This window comes from Scylla paramamosain, chromosome 11 (assembly GCF_035594125.1).
Source record: "Scylla paramamosain isolate STU-SP2022 chromosome 11, ASM3559412v1, whole genome shotgun sequence".
Taxonomy (NCBI): Eukaryota; Metazoa; Arthropoda; class Malacostraca; order Decapoda; family Portunidae; genus Scylla; species Scylla paramamosain.
The window spans coordinates 20,656,023-20,677,685 of record NC_087161.1 but is presented as its reverse complement, the minus strand read 5'-3'; the positions used below and the strand labels follow the sequence as shown (position 1 = coordinate 20,677,685).

Sequence of the window (21,663 nt, the reverse complement as noted above, 5' to 3'; positions counted from 1 at the left end):
GAGAATATACCACAGTGTTTCCTATGTAGAAAGTATAGCTAAAAAATTACTAATAATATAGGGAATGCAGGAAGCAGAGAAACGAAAGAAATACTGAATTGATGTTGGAGTAAACGGACATACTTTTGGACTTATAATTTATTTCCTTTAATTTTTATTTCAAAATATATGTCAAGTTCCCTTTTGTTGTATTGAGTATTGCAGAAGGCAGGTGCCGTTACAAATGGTTAGACTTCCCCGTGCGTGACGTCATCATATCACAACCAAAACAAACATCAAGGCATGGAGGACGTTGGTATAGGTGAGTGCTAGGCGGAAGCTCTTAAACATTTGTAAACTTATTGGAGGAGGTGGGTTGTGTGATAGCCCCATTTTTAGGTAAAAAGAAAATATTTAACAGTGACTGCGAGAAATAGAGCAAGGAGGTAACACGTCGCTGCCGAGGAGTAGCATGTTAACGGTGCTATGATTGGTATCGGAGTTTGTGGGGCTAAAAGGGAACTGGAGTTAGGATCCTCAAGAACAAGAACCTCTTGTTCCTGTGCAGTGGATGTCTCTTAACGGTGAAAGGGGAATAGGAGGCACTCATTGTGAGAAGTGAGGTGGAGGGCTCTGAAACGGAGGAGGCCGGAGAGGACGCCCCAAGGAGTGACACCAGGTCTGCCAGAGGGGAAGAGGAAGGCCAAGGCAGGGAGATGGAGGATTCTAGGCTCCCCGCCAAAGTAAAGGACCAGCCAAAAGAACTCCAGAATCACACTTACTGTGAGAAGACTGCGAGGAAGGAGAAGGCAGGGCCGGGTGAAGGAAAGCAGGACTGTGAGGAGAGGCATGTGGCCACTAGGCAGACTGTGAGCTGTGCCAGTAGGGTGCAGGAGAGCAGCAGTGGTAAGGTCAAGAAGACAGACCAGGATAGGAAGGATAATTACAACAGAAGGAAGGAGGACAGCAACTTGATGGAGTAGAGGGACAATGCCAGGCCAAGGACAGGGACATGGATGAGAGTAGGACACAACTCCTGGAGGAAGATACAGGAGGGTAGAAGGCCAAAGCTGAGGACACAGGGGAAGGTAGGAGGGAGAGTATGGATATTCGGAGATAGTCTCATGAGGGGAGTAAGTCAAGAGATCTAGATGTTGTCAAGAGGTGGTTATAAGGTAATGGACAAGAGTAAACCAGGGGCCAACATCAGGGTTATCCATGAGGTAGTGAAGAAACACCTCAGGGAGATGGGACCTAAGGATCTTTTGGTGATCGAGGGAAGAGGGAATGGCTTTGGAGGAGATAAGAGGAAAGGAGACAGTGTGGTGAATGAAAGAGATAGTTCACATAGTAAGGAAAAAGATAGACAAGAGGACCTTATTGATGTGCATCCCCCTGAGATGGGATAAGGAGGGTTGAAAATTTGGGTAGTAGAGGAGATGGGTGAACAGGAGGCGCATAGGGAAGCTAGAAGAATGGGAGTGTGATGGGCTACAGTTGTGGGAAAAGATGAACTGGAGGCAGATGTGGTCACTAGATGGCATCCACTTGTCCAGCATAGAGAAGATATGGGCAGCCTGGAATGTGATAGAGTGGGCCCAGCACTGGGAAAACACCAGACAGGAATAGAAGGCATGGAAAGGAGAGATGGTGCTCGCCTTCCTGAACGCAAGTGGATGGAGTGAGGGAAAGTGGAGGGTACTGATAGAAGAAGGGAGAGACTATGATGTGATAGGAGTAGGTGAGACAGGGTGGCATGACAGCATTTGAGTGGAGTGAAGGAGGCTGGTTAATCTTAGGCAGAGGCAGATAAGCAGGAGAGAAGAAAGGAGGAGGGGTGGGGGTGATTATGAGGGAAAAGGAAGGTAAGAGTGTGGAGGAAATCAAGATAACATGGGAAATGGAAGGTAGACTAGATCACAATAAGGGTGACATCCTAACAGTGAAGATCACAGAGCATGGGACTGAGTGGTCAGTGACAGTGGTGTATATGGGGGTGGAGAGCTGGAGGAATAATGAGGATAATAGGAAACTTTATGAGGCAGTGACCAGCTTGAAAGAGAGAGTAGGAGAAAATAAATGGGTTGTAATGGGTGATCTGAATGGACATATAGGGTTAATGGAGGAGACAGTGAACTGAAATGGGCAGCTGATCTTAGATTTTGCTGCTGACATGGGATTGAGGATCAGGAACTGGGATTTAGAAAACCCAGTAACATGGAGAGATAGGAAAAGTGAGTCAGCAATAGACTGTGTCATAGTAAATGAACAGGTAGAACAAAAAAGATGTAGGATATGGAAAAATGAAGGAATAGATGTTTCAGATCACTTCTTAATAGGCATTACTGTTGGGAAGACCAGGAAATGTATAGAAGTTAGGAAGGAAGTGTGGAAAGAGAAGTGGAACTTAAAGAATGCAGACTGGGTGAAAGAAGAAGAAGGTGGAAGAAATTATGCCAGGAGAGAGAGAGAGAGGAGGTAGGAAGGACAGTAAGTGAATGGGAGTATGACATCAAACAAAACATAAGGTGTCAGGCAAAGAAGTCTGTGGGTGTAAAGAAGATTAAGGTAGGGGAAACCCGACTAAAAGGATGGTGGGATGAGGAGGTAGCTAAGGCATTAGGAGACAGGAAAAAAGAAAATAGGAAACAAAGGAACCTAGCTAGACTAGCAAAGAGATCTGGTGGAAAATATGAAGCAGAATGGGCAGAGGCTTGGGATAGGTATATAGATACAAGGAAAGCACCCCAGGCAATCATTAGAGGTAAGATTGAGAAATGGGAGGGAGAGCAGGCAAGGATCTTTAACAACATGCCACGGAGAGAAAGAGAAAAGGAAGCATGGAGACAATTAAGGAGGAACTTGGGTGGGCCAGCAACACTCCAGGGGGTGAAGCTGAAGGTGGATGGCAGGGAAACAAGCAGTGAGGAAGAAGTGGTGCCTTTAGTGGAGGAGTATTGGCACAGGAATATCTGTGAAGAGAAGGAAGAGGAAGAAGAAACAGGAAATATGTCCATTTACAATAATAAATCTAGGGTGATGGAAGATGTTGAGATAGAGGAGCAAGACATAGCTTTAGCAGTAAGAGCCATCAAGACAGCAGTAAGAGCCATCAAGCAGGCAGACAGACAGCATCATAGGTGAGTTCATAAAGTACAGTGGGGAAGCATTAAGACAGGCACTAACTGGGCTGTTCAGGAAAATATTAGAGATAGGGGAGGTGCATCAGGATTGGAACTGCAGCAGAATTACACTCTTACACAAGGGAGGAGGAAAGCCAAGGGAGGACATAGGTAATTTCAAACCTATAGCAGTGGTAAAACATACTAACCAAGGCATTTGGTTGGGTGATTAATAATAAGTTGAAGACTTGGATAGAGGAGAATAAGGTGCTTGGAGAGGAGCAGAGAGGTTTTAGGCAGGGTAGATGTGGATTAAAAAATGTGCTAGTTATGAATGAAATTATTGAAATAAATGTAAAGCTAAGGAAGGAGCTGTACTTGGCTTTCTTAGATATAGAGAAGGCCTATGATAGGGTAGGCAGGAGCAAACTGCTGACATTACTTGCACACAGAGGGGTGGACAAAAAGGTAGTCCAGGTAATTAGGAAGCCGTATGAGGATAATGAGGTGAAGTTCATGTTAGGAGACATTAGTATATGTTGGATAAGAAACAATACTGGAATATGGCAGGGGTGTGTGATGTCCCCAACCTTAATTAATATTTACATAGAAGAGCTAGTAGCAAGGATCAGAGTGTCAGGGAAGGTTGTTAAAGTTGGGGATAGAAGATTAGGATGTCTAGCCTATGCTGATGACACAGTGCTGATGACAGAGAGTAAAGAGTATATGAAGGAGCTGTTGTGGGTAGCCAGCATATATAGACGAGAGTGGGGTGTTAAGCATAGTGACAGGAAATGTAAGGTGATGGAGTTTAACAATGAGATAGAGGGACAGTGGGTATTAGGGAACAGCATACTAGAGGTGGTGGAGAGATACACTTACTTGGGGCTAGAGGTAAGCAAAGAAGGAATAGGAGGTGAAAAACAGATGAAAATAAGTGAAGGAAAAGCCAGGAAGATGACAGGAATGATAATGAATGCAGGGAGTAGGATGGTCAATAAGTATGAGGTAGGCAGAAGTTTATGGAAGGGAATGGCAGTACCTTACTGCTTGTATGGGCCTGACTTAACAAGATTGGAGAAGACCCAGAAAAACATTTCACGCAGGGAAGCCACAGAACACTTGACTTCTGATCTTTCTAAAATTTCTGATTGGGGCAGAGCAAACTTGGTATTGTTCAATGCCTCAAAAAACTCAATTCCTCCATCTATCAACTTGACACAACCTTCCAGACAACTATCCCCTCTTCCTCAATGACACTCAACTGTCCCCCTCTTCTACACTGAACATCCTTGGTCTGTCCTTTACTTATAATCTGAACTGGAAACTTCACATCTCATCTGTAGCTAAAACAGCTTCTATGAAGTAAGGTGTTCTGAGACGTCTCCGCCAGATTTTCTCACCCCCCAGCTGCTAACTTTGTACAAGGGCCTTATTCGTCTATGTATGGAGTATGCTTCACATGTTTGGGGGGGTATCCACTCATACTGCTCTTCTAGATAGGGTGGAATCAAAAGCTTTTCGTCTCATCAACTCCTCTCCTCTAACTGTCTTCAGCCTCTCTCTCACTGCCACAGTGTTGCATCTCTAGCTGTCTTTTACCGCTATTTTCATGCTAACTGCTCTTCTGATGTTGCTAACTGCATGCCTCCTCTCCTCCTGCTGCCTCACTGCACAAGACCTTCTTTCTCTCACCCCTATTCTGTCCACCTCTCTGATGCAAGAATTAACCAGTATTCTCAATCATTCATCCCATTCTCTGGTAAACTCTGGAACTCCCTGCCTGCTTCTGTATTTCCACCTTCCTATGACTTGAATTCCTTCAAGAGGGAGGTTTGAAGACACTTATCCATCAGTTTTTGAGTACTGCTTTGACCCTTTTATGGGACTGGCATTTCAGTGGGCATTTTTTTTATTGGATTTTTGTTGCCCTTGGCCAGTGTCCCTCCTACATAAAAAGAAAAAAAAAGTAGGTAGGTGGGGATTAGGTGTTCCACACAGCACAGCAGTAGAAGTTGTCAGAGGAGAGACAGACTGGAGCACTTTCAGACAGAGAATAATTAAAAGGAAGCTGAGCTTTTTGAAGAAGATAGAAGGACTTGATGAGGACAGTTGGATGAAACAGGTAGTGAGGGAAAACTATTAGACCTCCATGGAGTAAGGAAAAAGATAGATGGAAAAGCAGGGAAAATCTTCATGAGGACTGGAGGAGGATAGGACACAGAGAGATGAGGAAAAAGATAGAAAAAGGTGGTTTAGTTAGATGGCAGACAAGGATAGAAACAAAGTCTACATTAAAGTGGTACAAGTGGAAGGAGAGACCTGAGGTGCTCCACTGGCATGTAGGAGACTGAGGTAGCAAGTTATTAGTGAAAGCAAGGACAGTGATGCTGGAAGTGGTGGACCAGGGATGTTAACACGTGTAGAGAGATGAGGGAGACTGTGGAACATTTCCTGGTGGAGTGTGCCAGGTGTGAAGAAGAGAGAGACAGGTTGATTGGCTCCATAACTGTAATTATAGGAGAAGATGAGTGAAGTAGATTAGAGGAGGAGGATGGTGGAGTCCTCACAGTGCTGGGCCTATATCAAGGGGGGAGAGAGAGAGAGAAAAAGAGGATAGTAAGGGTGATGAAAGAGTTCCTAGTACAGGCATGGAGGAAATGTAACATGTTAGATGTGTATTTTGTTCCTTATGCTGTGTTCGCCGCTCACCTTCTGCAGGTAGTGGATAGACCACACCACAACACTGAAGGGAAGGAGGACCTATCAAGTGATGAAAAGCAGAATAGGTCACAAGACGAAGAAGAAGAAGACTGACAGAGCAGCAGGTGAGGCCCACTCCTACTATTCTCCTATAGACCTTCCTACAGACTGACTGACTTACTCTGAAAAAAAAAAAAAAAATTGCAGAACACAACATTTGGATGCATCAGAGAACACACAATACCACTGGTGGACCCACTTACCCAGCCGTATCCTAGTAGACCCTGCAGTCACCAGTCTTAGGATAGGACAGAGCTGACTCATTGCCTACATGCATAGGCAGTAAACAGGCAGTAGTGCTGATGTGTATTCCCTGGCTGGCAGGGCTGCGTCTGGCAAGTTTGAGTTGCCAGTTGTTCATTTCCCTTGCAGTATTACCATGTTGGATGAGTATACTCTCTCTCTCTCTCTCTCTCTCTCTCTCTCTCTCTCTCTCTCTCTCTCTCTCTCTCTCTCTCTCTCTCTCTCTCTCTCTCTCTCTCTCTCTCTCTCTCTCTCTCTCTCTCTCTCTCTCTCTCTGCCTGTAGTGTCAATGTGTGGTCTTATTTAGACACACACACACACACACACACACACACACACACACACACACACACACACACACACACACACACACACACACACACACACACACACAGGCTATGCGACTAGTGATGTAAAAGTGATCATATACCTTGTTTGAAGAGAGGGAGAGAGAGAGAGAGTAGTATCCTTGCCTGACATAGTAATACTGCAAGCTGCAAGAAAAATCTACAACTGATAACTCAGTCCTGCTGGATTGCTTTTCCCAGGTTTTCTTCACTGTTCTCTTCCCATTAAGGTCATCGTGGATTCTTAATGACACTTATGTCCTGTCAAGACACTTCGGAAACTAAATTGGCCAAGTCTCATTTTTTAAAAATTAATTAATTTGTTTTTTTGACAAAGTATATGACCAGCTGTACTATGCTTAACCTCCCTTGGTATAGTAGGGTGGTCCACGAGACTATCCCTTTCCTCCAGGGGCTGGTTCGGTTAAGAATGTGAATGATGTGTGTGTGAGTGTGTGGTGCTTTGTTTGGGTCACCACATATGGAATTACCAGCCCAGTATATGGATAGATAGGTGAATTAATTTTTGTGCCTCTTGCTAGTTCTCTAACAATTAAAAAGAACAGAAGCTTGCTTTGATTGTTTTCTTAGGGTTTGTAAAATTTTCTCTTTACATTAATATTGCTGGTGTAGTTTATGTATTCATCTGGAATTATCCATGAACCTTATTTTTTTATTGATTTACTCCAGTGTTGTGTGTGAGAGCAAGCAGTCTTGTGTGAATTGGGTGTGCGTCAGCAGCCACAGGATAAGTTGTGGGATGCCAGGGGGAGGAAGGATGGGGGGTGTGGCTGTGACTTTCACCCACCGCCTCCTCAACACCCACATAACAGCTCTGAGTGTGAAGGAAAATTTAGTATTTATTGGTGAGTATTAGATGAGTATGAGTAAGGAAGAAAAATTAAAGATTGAACTGGTATTTCAGCATGCTAATGAATGCTTTTTTAAGGTAATATTATGTTCACACACACACACACACACGCACACACACACACACACACACACACACACACACACACACACACACACACACACACACACACACACACACACACACACACACACACACACAAAAAAAAAAAAATTAATATGATGCAGATAACTTTTGTGTGATGGAATTATGGAAGCCTGCATGTAAATAATATATATATATATATATATATATATATATATATATATATATATATATATATATATATATATATATATATATATATATATATATATATATATATATATATATATATATATATATATATATATATATATATATATATATATATATATATATATATATATATATATATATATATATATATATATCACACATATTGATTTCAAGTTATGGATGAGGTGAACAGGAATACATCCAGAGTTTCTTCTTCATTTATTGCAATGTTTCACCTTCATAGAAGGCATCATCAGGCAAAAAAACATAGTAGATTGAATATATCACATAAAATACATTAAGAGTATAAAAATATAATGATCCATAGAAGCTCCAGCTGTATGGATTATTAAGTTATTATGTTTTTAATGTATTTTATGTGATATACTCAATTTGTTTATTTCTTTTGCCTGATGATGCTTTCTGTGAAGACAATAAATGGAGAAGAAACTGAATGTATCCCTGTTTACCTATATATATATATATATATATATATATATATATATATATATATATATATATATATATATATATATATATATATATATATATATATATATATATATATATATATATATATATATATATATATATATATATATATATATATATATGCTGTATATCTCTTACCGAACTCCTCTGACTATAAGAAATTCTTTGACTACTTAACTTCCAAAGTGGAGCACATTCTGACTCTCTTACCTTTTGCAGAGATCTCCATTCTTGGAGATCTCTTCAATGTTCACCACCAGCTTTGGCTTTCCTCTCCCTTCACTGACCATCCTGGTGAACTAGCCTTCAACCTTGCTATCCTCCATGATCTAGAGCAAGATCCATATCTATTTCCACATCCATGATCCACGATCCATGATCGACATCTATTCCAAAAGCTGAACTCTTTGCTCAAACCTTTGCTAAAAACTCTACCTTGGATGATTTAGGGCTTGTTCCTTCCTCTCCTCCACCCTCTGACTACTACATGCTACCTATTAAAATTCTTCACAATGGTGTTTTCCATGCCCTTGCTGGCCTAAACCCTCAGAAGGCTTATGGACCTGATGGGGCCCCTCCTATTGTTCTCCGAAATTGTGCCTCTGTGCTTGCACCTTGCCAAGTCAAACTCTTTCACCTTTGTCTGTCAACATCTACCTTTCCTTCTTGCTGGAAGTTTGCCTACATTCAGCCTGTTCCTAAAAAGGGTTACCATTCTAATTCCCTCAAACCACCGTCCTATTGCTTTAATTTTCTGCCTATCTAAAGTTTTTTAATCTATCCTCAACAGGAAGATTCTTAACCCTTTCCTTCCGGCAATCGTATATATACGATTGCAAAAATGCGTCCGTAGCGACGGCGATCATACCGGTAATCAAGAATTTTCGCGCCTCAATTTTGAGGTCCAAGCACGGTTTCTCGAGTCAGATGGTGTGAGTGGAAGTGTCTGGCATGTTTCCACATGTAGTGTTGTCACTAGCTCTGGAAATTTAGTGGTAACTAAGCTATTTTCCTTTTCTCCGGGCGAAACTTGGCAACCCCAGCGACCCGCCGGGTGGAAAGCACTCGCCGGGTGGAAAGCACCATGATAAGTGTGAAGTGATAAGAGCCAAGGATCTCAGATCATAACTCACCATGGAGCAGGACACAACATATGTATTTAGCAGTGCTTCTGAGTTTGAAGACAGTGACAGTGAATATTTAGAAGATGAAGAAAGCGAAGACATTAGTGAGGACTCGGAAAATGATTTACAGGATCCACCTGTTTTATCAGAACAGAGAGATGATACCTATCATTCTTTCATGGTAATTTTTTCATTATCTTCGATTTTATAATAAAATGGTAGAAGGTAACTTGTCAGAGAGAGAGAGAGAGAGAGAGAGAGAGAGAGAGAGAGAGAGAGAGATAATGTTATTTGCCTGAAACTTGATATGAAAAGGGATGAAATCTCTCTCTCTCTCTCTCTCTCTCTCTCTCTCTCTCTCTCTCTCTCTCTCTCTCTCTCTCTCTCTCTCTCTCTCTCTCTCTCTCTCTCTCTCTCTCTCTCTCTCTCTCTCTCATTGGAAGTGTACAATTTCCCCTCCAAGATGAGAGAGAGAGAGAGAGTGTGCGCGCGGCGTCATCGCTCTCCGGGCTGTTTCTGGATGACGGATCACACAGCGGGAGGAGGAGGAATCTTTTATAAGGCATAAACTCAACTTTGAGAGGTCACATCGAACTACAAAGTATATCATTGTATTCAGAATAACAAAGAGAAAATAATTATTAGTATTCAAACAATTTTCTGACAATTTCTAGGTTTACCATTTTTAGCCGTCATACAAAACGGTAAAATAATTTAAGCGCCGGAAGGAAAGGGTTAAACATCTATCACTTCACAACCTTCTATCTGATTGCCAGTATGGGTTCCGTCAAGGCCGCTCTACTGGTGATCTTTGGCTTTCCTTACTGAGTCTTGGTTATCCTCTTTTTTTGAGATTTTGGTGAAACGTTTGCTGTTGCCTTGGATATATCAAAAACTTTTGATAGAGTCTGGCACAAAGCTTTGATTACCAAACTACCCTCGTACGGCTTCTATCCTTCTCTCTGTAACTTCATCTCAAGTTTCCTTTCTGACCGTTCTATTGCTGCTGTGATAGATGGTCACTGTTTTTCTCCAAAATCTATTAACAATGGTGTTCCTCAGGGTTCTGTCCTGTCACCCACTCTTATTATTCATCAATGACCTTCTAAACCAAACTTCTTGTCCTATCCACTCCTACGCTGATAATACTACCCTGCACTTTTCCACGTCTTTTCATAGACGTCCAACACTTCAGGAAGTAAACATTTCACGCAGGGAAGAGATAGAATGCCTGATTTCTGATCTTTCTAAAATTTCTGATTGGAGCAGAGCAAACTTGGTATTGTTCAGTGCCTTAAAAACTCAATTCCTTCATCTATCAACTCAACACAATCTTCCAGACAACTATTCCTTCTTCTTCAGTGACACTCAACTGTCCCCCTCTTCTACACTGAACATCCTCGGTCTGTACTTTACTTATAATCTGAACTGGAAACTTCACATCTCATCTGTAGCTAAAATAGCTTCTATGAAGTTAGGCATTCTGAGATGTCTCCACCAGTTTTTCTCACCTTTTCAGCTGCTAACTCTGTACAGGGACCTTATCCATCCATGTATGGAATATGCTTCACATGTCTGGGTGGATTCCACTCATACTGCTCTTCTAGACAGGGTGGAATCAAAAGCTTTTCGTCTCGTCAACTCCTCTCCTCTAACTGACTGTCTTCAGCCTTTCTCTCATCGCTGCAATGTTGCATCTCTAGCTGTCTTTTACTGCTGTTTTCATGCTAACTGCTCTTCTGATGTTGCTAACTGCATGCCTCCCCTCCTCCTGCAGCGTCATTGCACAAGAGTTAACCAGTATTCTCAATCATTCATCCCTTTCTCTGGTAAACTCTGGAACTCCCTGCCTGCTTCTGTATTTCCACCTTCCTGTGACTTGAATTCCTTCAAGAGGGAGGTTTCAAGACATATCCTTCAATTTTTGAATACTGCTTTGGACCTTTTTCTGTGACTGGCATCTCAGTGGGGTTTTTTTTTTTATTGGATTTTTGTTGCCCTTGGCCAGTGTCCCTCCTACATTATATATATATATATATATATATATATATATATATATATATATATATATATATATATATATATATATATATATATATATATATATATATATATATATATATATATATATATACACAGGTTGATCATCACTAATGTGCCAGTCACTTTTATGTCCATGAAGGCATAACCTCACAAGGGCCGGACATGACGATTATAATGTAAAGTGGTGTATAAACCATAAAATTTTATTTCTTAACTTAAACTAGCTATGATTATTTTATTTTATTTATTTGTTTTTTACTACATCAAGGTTGAAAACTATGATATAGTTGAACAAACACTGCTTCATCCATGGATGTAAACAGAATTTGCCCAACATGTATAATTGTTGAGCTAAGTGAAGAAATATAAGTATTTCTCAAAGGTGGTTGAATTTCCTCTAGACTTTGTGGGCGAGTGATGAGCAGGGCTGCTAACATAACACAGAGGTATTGCTGAGATTCTTTCTATGAAAGAACTGTAATGCTAAAATAAAGGATGTGAAAAGGAAATTTTGATTACAGTTTGCAGATTGTTAAATAGGTTGAAAAAGCAGATGATGAGAGATTATTGTTAAAAGAAGGAAGAAAATCTTGAGAGAGAGAGAGAGAGAGAGAGAGAGAGAGAGAGAGAGAGAGAGAGAGAGAGAGAGAGAGAGAGAGAGAGAGAGAGAGAGAGAGAGAGAGAGAGAGAGAGAGAGAGAGAGAGAGATAAGAAAAGATGCTTGAATAACATAGAAAGAAAAGTAGCTTCCCCATTGTAGGAATATAGAAGCTTGTAATAAACTAAGTGGAAAGATCATATCAGCAAAGAATATTTATCACTTGAAAGACTGGATAATTCCAGATACAGAGATGGAACCACACAAATGTAGTCCAGACCCTGTAAGATGTAACTAGGTTAATGTGCACACATACACACACACACACACACACACACACACACACACACACACACACACACACACACACACACACACACACACACACACACACACACACACACACACACACACACACACACATGAGGGAGTTTGGGCAGTGGGTGACACAACACCCGTGGACCGAGGTGCTGGATGTGGAGGACGTCCACTCAAAATGGCACAATTACGTTGCCACCACCACAGAAGCCTTCCACCGCTACTTCCCAGCCAAGAGCGTCACAGTGCACCCGTCTGATGCCCCCTGGATGACGCCCCACATTAAAAGACTCATGCATCAGTGGATCTGGGCATTCCACTCCTGCCCGGTCCTATACAGGAAACTAAAAAACAGAGTCATCAGGGAGATTAAGGCTGCCAAGGCAAGCTATTACCCAGACAAGATACACCACCTCAAGCTGGCCAACAACAGACAGTGGTACGCTAAGATCAAAGCTTTGTGTGGTCTACAAAAGCACACTTCATCCCTCCCTTGCACCTCACACCTTCCTGCTAATCTCGCGGCTCAGGAGATGAACGATCACTTTGCCGCTATCTGTCAGACCTTTCCTCCCCTCCACACCACTCCGCTTCCTGCCTATCTTCCCGCTCCCTCCCCTACCCCCCATTGTCCAGGCGATGGATGTTTTTTAAGAGAATACTCAAATTCAAACCAAGATCCACCACACCCACTGACCTTCCTATAAAAATTTACAAGGAGTTTGCTGTAGAGCTAGCAACACTGCTGTGCTCCATAATAAACGCCTCTCTCTTCCAACTCTCTTGCCCCGTGGACTGGAAGACATCTTATGTCACCCCCATCCCCAAAACTTCCAGTCCACAGTCACTCAATGACCTCAGGCCAGTCTCTATCACCCCCATCCCTAGCCTTATTTGTGAAGATTTTGTGTATGACTGGGCCTATACCAAAATTTGTAATACCATGGATATCAAACAGTTTGGAAATATTAAAGCCACCTTCACCTCCCATTACCTGACCAGCTTCCTTGAATTCATCCACAGCCACCTGGACAAGCGAAACACCTCTCTAGCTGTTGCTTTTGTGGACTTCAAAGAAGCCTTTGATCTTGTTGATCACACTGTTGTCATCAGCAAGGCAATAAGTCTGGGTCTCCCTCCTAACCTGGTAGCATGGCTAGCCAACTTCCTCACAGGGAGGTGTCAGGCCGTTCGCTATCAGGGCTCTGTCTCTAATTTCCAACAGCTGACATGTGGGGTCCCCCAGGGGACCAAGATGGGTCCACTTTGATTCCTCCTCCTCTTCAACAACGCCCTTACTGACATCCCCCTTCGCTGGAAGTATGTGGACAACTGCACTGTGGGCGTCCCAGTTTCCAACAAGAACCCGGACTACTCGCCACTGCAAGCAATTCTGGAGCGACTGCAGACGTGGACGGAGGAGAGTAGGATGACCATCAACCACAGCAAAACTGTGGTGATGCATTTCTGTACCTCCTCTGTACCAGTGCCCCCTCCCCAGCTCACAGTGGGCCCTCACCCCCTCCAGGTGGTCTGATGTGCCAAGCTTCCTGGAATCATGGTGGATGACTAGCTGACCTGGAAGCAGCATGTCGCCAGCACCGTAAGATCCTACAGGCTGTACATGCTGCACAGACTCCGGTCGCTGGGGATGCCGACAGATGAGTTGAGGGGGGTGTACCTCACCTTCATCCTCCCCAAACTCATATATGCCTCCCCAGTGTGGTCCTCCTCCCTCACACACACTCAACAGCTACAGCTGGAGAGTGTGCAGAAAAGGGCATGCAGGGTCATCCTTGGCCCTGCCTACACCACCTATGATGAAGCCCTGACCACCCTGAGTCTGTCCAGAATGTCCACCAGGCACTGAGAGGCTCTGGAAAAGTTTGCAAGGGGACTGCTGCATCATCCACGTCTCAGACACATGCTGCCATCTGACGCGCCTCGCCCGGTCCGTGCCACCAGATACCACAACAAGATAACGCCCCTAAAGGCACCGTGCACGGACTGGTACAGACTCAGCGTGATTCCCACCATGGTGTGAGCCATCAATCAATAGTATTTTTTCCCTTCTAGATTAAACTTACCTTTAGGATAAATGTTAAGTATTTTCCCACCCCCTCTGTACATTTTCAGTTTGTTAACTGCCTAAAGAATAAACCGTTTATTATTATTATTATTATTATTATTATTATTATTATTATTATTATTATTATTATTATTATTATTTACACACACACACACACACACACACACACACACACACACACACACACACACACACACACACACACACACACACACACACACACACACGCACACAGGTTTGTTAAAAGGACCCATGTTTTGCACAGGTGAAGGCCAGCACTGCCATGCTCATGATGTGTTGAGTGGGAGGCAATTGAGCAGCACACAGGTGTTCTGTGCTGCTGTGGTGCACGGCCTCAGTGGTCAGGCCAGCCCAGCACATGATGGCTCCTGGCTTCTGCTGGTGTTTGGACAGAAAAGCTTGGCTGTGTTGCTGTTCTCTCCTGACCAAGAGAAATTGTATGTATATTATATGGATCATTGTGAAATTTTATATGTTGCATGCATACAAGTGTGCATCATGATATAAAGTAAACAGTACTTAAATTTGGTTTTGTGACACAGTATCTTTACTTTTTGAGACTGCATAGAAAGTTTTAACATAACAATTTTGTAGTATGAATGTAGGGATTTATGGAGTTTTATGCTGCATCTCTACCTGTCTATCCATCTATGGTATATATATCTAAGAACTTTTTAAGAGGATGTTTGTCACAGAAAAGTCTCTGTTTATTCCTGTTCACACAGGACTGATTGCTGTTCAGTAGTTCTGGTAAGATTTGAAAGGCAAGGCTTAAGGTTCTGTCAGGCAATACAATTTGTGAGGCAGGGTGGTCTGGCATGGAGGAGGTTAATTGCATGTTTCTAACAGTTGTGTGCTGACATGTGTCTCTCAAACTCAACACTGCTTGTCACTGTCTCAAAGAATTTATTTGGCTAGCTGCAAACACATATTTAAGGAATAGTCTATTTATCTGTCTTTTAATCTATTTATGTATATATCAGCCTAGCAGTTTATATTTATCTATCTGTTTATCTATGTATGTATCTATCTATATCTATCTATCTGTCTATCTATCTATCTATCTATCAATCTTTCTGATACATTGCTCCCTCTGGGACTGTCTATAGGCATGTGCACATGTGCCAGGCAGAACTTGATTCCATAATAAGAAACAAGAAGCAATGGCATATAATTATATGGCTGTTCTCAATTGCCTGATTGTATTGGTCACTTTTTTTTTTTTTTTTTAAGGATAGAGAAGTATTTTTGTTTGCATTTTTATGCAGTGTTGATATGTACACATGTGCACAATGAAATTCTTTGTCTAATGGTGTCAAATTTACAGAGGCTCTCTTCACTTGTCCCTTACCTCCTGTCAGCATTTACCTTGGTCCTAAAGGGAGCCCCATTTTGTGAGTGCTAGTGCACTGTCCACATATAAGGGGTCATGGCAGAAGATCTACATCTCCATATCCAAACATTCCCTTTTTGTTTGTTTAAACATTTAGCCTCTACTAACACTTCTTTGACACATGTACTTCTTTACCTTATCCTTCCATCTTCAAAGTGGCTACAAAAAATTAACTGGACTTTAAAAATAACAGTGTTGTGTCTTTGTTGTGATGCCTGGGAGGAGAACTGCTGAGAAAGTGAGGAAGTGTCAGGGAGCTGAGTTTTGATGTGGTAAACTCAAATAGTGTGTTTGCATAAAAAACAAGTCTTTTTATTAGAGCAATAGAATGCATCATAGAAAAGCATATATTTTTCATTTTCTTTTTTGGTATATAGAAAAATCTCAAAAGACATGATCTTGCATTAGATGAATTTGTTATTTGATTGCATTTCAGTTTTGTACTCTTGGAGGAAAGAAATGTTGAAGACTGGATTATTGATGCTGGTTTAGAGAAGGATCTAGCACATGTTGTGGTAGCTACTGGCCACAACTCTCTGCTACGATGTGAAATACCAGACTTAGCAGTATGTTATAAAAATCTGTCAAAGAAGACAAGTGGTGATGAGTTGCATTCATGTCCAGTAACTCAAAAGTCAAGGACTGTAAGTTTGGTGAGTGACATTCACATGTCTGATAGGAAGGGTGACTTGTCGATAGTGGCTCAGGCAGCATGTGTGGAAAGGTGTGTGCTCTTTTCTGGACACCTGGTGATGATGACTGGCCACTGGGAAAGTGCTGTGTTGATGGCTGGCACTATGGCCCTGCAGGTCATGGTTTGGGGACCATGGGCTACCAGAGACAGTGAGGGCAAGGTACTGCCTCTACACTGCCTTGAAGGGCATCAGGTGAGTACTGGTAATTGATTTTTATGCAGTGAAATGTTGCCTTGTAGTATGTGTGTGCATGTATGCATTTATGTACTTAATGTTGAATTACAAGGCTAGAACTTCATTTGTGTGGTCTTTCTTCATATCTGCATGTATCTAATCTTTCCTTCATTTGGTGGACACTGTTTATGCATCCTTCTCATTTAATTTTTATAAACTTTGATGTTTCTATGGGGGGAATGCTGTGTTTCTTCATTTTATTTAAGCATTTCCTTTTTCTTAGTCTTCTGTATGTTCTCTTTAATCCTTTCCAATGTTTTCACATGCTTTCTATGTGTGTTAAATGCGTGTGAGGTAGGAGAGATGATAAATACATCTTACATTCTGTACTCATCTAGCAAGGACTACATTCTGAAAGGAAATTAACCCAATCTATCTCTGCATGACCATGAATTTAAACCTGCAACTTTTCTGGTGTATGCTAGGCTCAGTACCCTATATGATATCTGGCATGTAGATAGATATACTTCATGTTAGTTTTCAACAGCTTTTCTTTGAGGTAATGTCCTAGTATTGTAGTGGCTAGCACACTTGGCATACAACAAAATAATCTCAGGTTCAGATCTTTGCCTGGGCAAAAGTACAAAATGGGCATGTCTTCTTTTATGTTGTAGTGAGATTTGTTTCACTTGAAATTTTTGTTCACCTTCACCTTTTCTTTTCCAGGGCTCCATTTTTTCCATCACATTTAGTTCCTCTCAAGGCCTCATTGCCACCACTTCAGATGATCGCAGCTTGCGAGTCTGGGAGGTGAAACATAAGGCAAAAATCCTTCCTCCAATCAACCCTGAAGAAGAGCAAGAGTACTGGAGGTCAGCTACAATCATTGAGAAGTTTGCAAGCTATGGACACCGAGCACGTGTGTGGCGTTCACTCATCTTTCCTACATGGATCATCAGCGTAGGGGAGGACTCAGTGGTATGTGTGTGGGAGCATTCAGGGACCTTGGCAGCATCCTGGAATGGCCATGATGGTGCCAGCATTTGGAGTGTGGCAGCATGTGAGGATCCTTTAGACAGACTCATAACAGGGAGCAGTGATGGTAGTGTCAAGTCTTGGTGTCTGAATGCAGCTGTTCCAATAATTGCAAAGTTGATGAGTGACTTGCCTTGGAATGATGAACATTCTACTGAAAAATGTTCAGAGGTGACCACAGAGTCAGTGGAAAATAGCATTGCTTTTAACAGTGGTAAAACAGAAGAATATAATGTACCTGAATCCCATGAGCTATTTGAAGATAATTGTATAGAAATACCATCATTGAGAAGAAAGCCAGTAGCTGTGGCAGACTTCCCAAGATGCATTTCACTAGTGGCAGAAGATATGGTTTTGGTGATAACAAACAGTGGAAAACTCTACTCACACAATCCTGAAACATTTTGGCACTTGGAATATGAAGATGAGAGATTTAAAAATTATGCCATCATGGAGGCCAACCCTGATGGCAGGTGTGTGGCTGTGGGCACCCTGGGTGGCACTGTGGTGATCTTGCAGGTGGCAGGTGAGTTGTGTGTGTGTGTGTGTGTGTGTGTGTGTGTGTGTGTGTGTGTGTGTGTGTGTGTGTGTGTGTGTGTGTGAGACATGCATATCAAGTATAGGCATCATTTGTATGTGAGGTATGAAGTAAGTTAATTGCTAAATATTCTGAATTACATCAAAATACCCAAACTACAACCTTAAATATAAGTGTGATAATTGTAGAGTTGTGAAATACACTTTTCTGTTGCAGTCAATATTTGCATTATATCAAACATTCATAGTACAAACTTACACATTAGTGGGATATTTTCTTATAATAGTATCACTGTTGCTGTATTGGCAATATATGTCATGGTATTACTATCAACTTAACTATTTTCAAAGAACCAATATATCAGTATTGCTCTAGATTATTTTTAGTTATCAGAATTCTGTCTATTGATGCCAGTCTTTGCTTGCTGATAAAGAAAGAAAATATTACTCATCTTTGTAATCTCTTCTAGTTGATTTTGGATATTTGTATTTCTATGAAAGAAACTGTATTTACATGTGTAAGTATATGTCTTTGCTTACTTGTATGTCTTATCTATTAGTATTTTTACAGGATTAAGTAAAGCTTTAATAATATTTGGTATAATAAAAAAATACAGTATCATGTTTTCTTTAAATAAGTGTGTGTGTGTGTGTGTGTGTGTGTGTGTGTGTGTGTGTGTGTGTGTGTGTGTGTGTGTGTGTGTGTGTGTGTGTGTGTGTGTGTGTGTGTGTGTCTCTGTCCTTGCCACAAGAAGACAGACCCTGAGGGGTAAACAGATATTCAAAGAAAGGCTTGCATACAAGAATATGATGTCAAGATATTTTGAAAAATGTTAAAGTAATGTAACTTTAATAAGATAATTTTAGAGGAGCACTTAAAAAATATCACAATACTTAAATAGAATTTGGAATTAATGGTTCTTTCCTTGTTACCAGAGAGGAGTGTGAGGCCTGAAGTGGAGGTTGTGGGATCATCAGGGAAGGTGTTTGCTCTTCAGTGGCTTACAATGGACCGAATCCTTGTTCTGGGCACTGTTGGTCTCATGACCACATGGGAAATACAAACCAAAGATAAAAGTAGAGACCATACATCAGGTAATGTTTTTTGTGTAGCTTTCTTATTTTCTTTCTTAGTTTTTTGATACTCAGATGTCACTTCATGCACAGAAAATGTTAAATGGTATAAAAAGTATTTATTGTTATCTCACCTGAGTGTGTAATAGTAACAAAAGGACATTTGGCATCATGAAGGTTCTATATCTCTCATTAATACAATGGCAGTATAGAAGAGTTAACTCTTGAATTACTCTTCAGCAGTAGTATAGCCACCAATAATGAGTGGGGTGTGCTTTCCCATGAGAATCCAATGTCTCTCAGGTGTCCTTAACAAAAAATTTACATACAGGGTGTTCCATGAGGAAAGTCACATATTCACAGATCAAGTCATTCTAAGTGGGAGACATTCTATATGGTCAATGCTTTTAATGCTGTGGTTTAGAAGTTATAGCACATTTAAATATGAATGATGATCAATGAGAAGTGGCTACAAAGTCCTGTCTGGCAACATCCAGCTGATCACTGATGCCAAACAGAGTGCATTTAGTTTTAGTTAATACTTGCTACAATGATACACTCTATTTGTCAATTTCATGTTATCTTTATTTAGAAAAATCTTGATGTGTAATCAAGTAACAGCCTCAAGATGGTAACACCCACCATTGCTGCCCTCTCTTGCTTCCTCCCCTTTGCCAGCTCAGTATGTTCATATTTATTTAAATGTCTTATGACTTTTAAACCATGATGCCAAAAGCACTGGACCATAAAATATTTCTGACTTAAAGTAACTGGATCTTTAATTTTGTGAATGTATGACTTTCCTCATTGGACATTGTATGAATGTGTATATTCCCCCTGTCAGAGAGATATGTGGAAATAAGCAAAACTTGTTAAAAAGAGTTGACCAAGGAAAGCTGAAATGGTGTGATCACATAGAAAGAGTAGAGGAAGAGAGGATGATCAAGAATAATTAGTGACAGAGTGAAAGTATGACTTAAGAAAGAGATGAAGAGATGAGATCAAGGAACTTACTAAAGCTGAAAGTCATGTATGGAGACAGAATGCATAGGCTGTGTGGGGTGCAGGTGACTCATCCATTGATTGTGAAGCAGCCTTAAGGTGACAGGTTTAAGAAAGTAAAAAGTATTTTCTTATTTGATCAAAATAATCATGAGAAATACTAAGTTTATTGTTAATTTTTTTGTAGTGAATGTGTGTAAGTGTTCATGAAGACACATAAATCTGTTATGAAGTTTTCTTAAAAAGATGTGTGAAAAGCAAGCTTAAAATTTTGAAAACAACACTATATGTAGCAAGAGGATGAATGTGAGGGAAAGAGAATACAGTATGTTTTGTAATATTTCAAACTAGATTTTTGTGAAAGTCCTTTCGTAAATGCATTTATCTTTGTTATATTTACAGTCAGCGAATGCTGAACTTGCAACTTGGTGGCACACACTGCTTGGGGAGTTAATTTTTCTTAACAACGATAACAACAATAAAAAAATGGGATGGGACAAATTGACTTATTGGCATCTCAAGTGTGTCTTTCCTCCTCACTCACACCCATAGCAACAATGACCAGTATTAATTACTAGAGTCAGTATTCATTGTGTCTTTGGTGATGCGTAAATGGCTTTTTCTTGGATTGAAACACATTTTGTTCTGTTCATTTTGTTGTCCTTGTAGTGATGAGTGCAAGGCAGACAAGTCACAGTGATATCATTCAATCATCTATCTCAACCTGTTGGCCTTGAATAGTGTCCATATAGCAAAACATAGGAATTAGGAAATGTGAAACTTCTAAAACTTCTTAGAAAAATTTGTCAAGGGAGGCAGTGAAGAATTATCTTTTCACAGCCTTGGTGGTGGCATCCCCAATGCTTCCCTTCAGCTGCTATGCTGTAAGAGTCAGATTGAAGTCCAACTGCCTTTGTAAAGAAGCTAGAAACTGTGGGGTAAAAGTAAAGGGATGCCACCACCATGGTTATGAAAAGACAATTACTCACTGCCTTCCTTGACGAATTTTTGTATAACATTTTGGAAGTTTTGCGTTTCTAAATCACATGTTTTGCTATATCAACTCCATTCAAGACCAAAATATGAAGATCTATGATGGAATGATATTACCGTGACTTGTCTGCCTTGCACTCATCACTACAAACATCATAGCATGAAGAGAACATAATACATTCCACCACAAGAACAGAGTCAATCACACATCACCAAAGACACAATGAACATTGACACTGGTAACTTGCTTAATACAGGTCATTGTTGCTGTGGCCATGAGTGAGGAGGAAAGATGCACTTGAGATGCCAGTAAGTCAATTTACCCTAGCCCAGTTTTATGCTTACTGGGAGAGGCCTTCAGTAAAATGTGCTCCCTGAACAGCATGTGCTGCTGTGCCACAAGATTGGCATTCGCTGACTGTATATCTTGTTATTAGTTCATAATGTTCAAGG

At 41.0% G+C, this 21,663-nt stretch overlaps 1 protein-coding gene across 4 annotated transcripts in view; it reads left to right on the top strand.

Annotated features, from left to right (window-relative positions):
* The first annotated feature begins 201 nt into the window (after nucleotides 1-201).
* LOC135105046 (tRNA (34-2'-O)-methyltransferase regulator WDR6-like) overlaps nucleotides 202-21,663 on the top strand; it is a 35,553-nt gene continuing 14,091 nt past the window's right edge. The window contains exons 1-8 of one of the 4 annotated variants that reach the window (XM_064012954.1): nucleotides 202-301; nucleotides 5,823-5,929; nucleotides 7,145-7,320; nucleotides 14,552-14,744; nucleotides 16,510-16,587; nucleotides 17,296-18,130; nucleotides 19,078-19,236; nucleotides 21,648-21,663. The exon at nucleotides 21,648-21,663 is cut by the window's right edge and continues 151 nt beyond it. In XM_064012954.1, coding sequence (XP_063869024.1) covers nucleotides 16,513-16,587; nucleotides 17,296-18,130; nucleotides 19,078-19,236; nucleotides 21,648-21,663 — 1,085 coding nt within the window. In that variant the 5' untranslated portion in view covers nucleotides 202-301; nucleotides 5,823-5,929; nucleotides 7,145-7,320; nucleotides 14,552-14,744; nucleotides 16,510-16,512. Of the gene's footprint in view, nucleotides 302-5,822; nucleotides 5,930-7,144; nucleotides 7,321-14,551; nucleotides 14,745-16,136; nucleotides 16,588-17,295; nucleotides 18,131-19,077; nucleotides 19,237-21,647 lie in introns of all 4 variants that reach the window. The other 3 variants (XM_064012952.1, XM_064012951.1, XM_064012953.1) reach the window with 3 other exon arrangements.